The sequence below is a fragment of the Pterocles gutturalis genome, unplaced genomic scaffold (assembly GCF_000699245.1).
Source record: "Pterocles gutturalis isolate BGI_N339 unplaced genomic scaffold, ASM69924v1 scaffold41909, whole genome shotgun sequence".
Taxonomy (NCBI): domain Eukaryota; kingdom Metazoa; phylum Chordata; class Aves; order Pterocliformes; family Pteroclidae; genus Pterocles; species Pterocles gutturalis.
In genome coordinates this window covers 718-1,581 of record NW_010137174.1, presented here as the reverse complement: position 1 = coordinate 1,581, position 864 = coordinate 718, and the positions used below count along the sequence as shown (strand labels likewise).

The window sequence follows — 864 nt, the reverse complement described above, 5'->3', positions numbered from 1 at the left end:
TCACTTGGCTTTGGAAACAAAGCAAAGCAAAGGGCAACTGTTTCCACAGCAGGAGCCAAGAGAGGCAAAGGTGTGTTTTTGCAGGTCATTTATTGATTTCTCCAACAAATAAGGCCACACACACATACACCTCGTAGTATCTGATCATTACACAAGCTCGGTGAGTGACCCGCGTTTCATCCTCAGCAGCACGAGTGCTACAATGGGAGCTGGAGACCCTGATAGCTGCATGGGAGCTGTTAAGTGGAGAGGGAGAGCCCCAAATTCGGTACTACAAGCACGTTCTGCGCTGGAGCAGCAGAGGAGAGTGGTTGTCCAGAGAGGAGGAGCTGGTGCGGAGGTGGGAGCGGAGCGCTGCGCAGGTTCCTAGGGGTCAGGACGCCAGCTTGTGCACTGCCACAGTGATGCTTTCGTGCTTCTGGATCAGGATATTCCTAGAACAAGAACAGCACTGAGGCGGTTGAGAAGCCAGCTGTGACGAGGAGGAGCTGACGGGGGTGGGAAACTGGATGGGGTGTCATCATCCAGCGGCTGCAGCAACACCCAGCTCTGCACTAGACCTGGGGGTTGCTGCGTCTCTTCTGCCCGCTCCCATGAACTGGAGAAGTCTTTGCCTACCACCCTGACTGGCTACAGCACGGGCTGCGTTATCCGCGGGGATCTCAAGTGTGGAAGAAGTAGAGCCTGGAGAAGAGAAGGCTCCAGGGAGACCTTCCAGCACCTTCCAGTGCTGAAAGGGGGCTACAGGAGAGATGGGGGGGCTCTGGATCAGGGGGTGCAGGGACAGGACGAGGGGAACGGTTTGAAGCTGGAAGAGGGGAGACTGAGATGAGATGTGAGGAAGAAATGTTTTCCTGTGCGGGG

The 864-nt window shown here is 55.8% G+C and overlaps 1 protein-coding gene across 1 annotated transcript in view; it reads right to left on the bottom strand.

The window, feature by feature from the left end:
* Positions 1 to 373: 373 nt before the first annotated feature.
* Positions 374 to 864, bottom strand: part of LAMTOR5 (late endosomal/lysosomal adaptor, MAPK and MTOR activator 5) — a gene marked incomplete at its 5' end in the record, with an annotated part of 1,031 nt that continues 540 nt past the window's right edge. The window contains one exon of the mRNA XM_010082541.1: positions 374 to 472. Coding sequence (XP_010080843.1) covers positions 374 to 472 — 99 coding nt within the window. The remainder of the gene's footprint in view (positions 473 to 864) is intronic.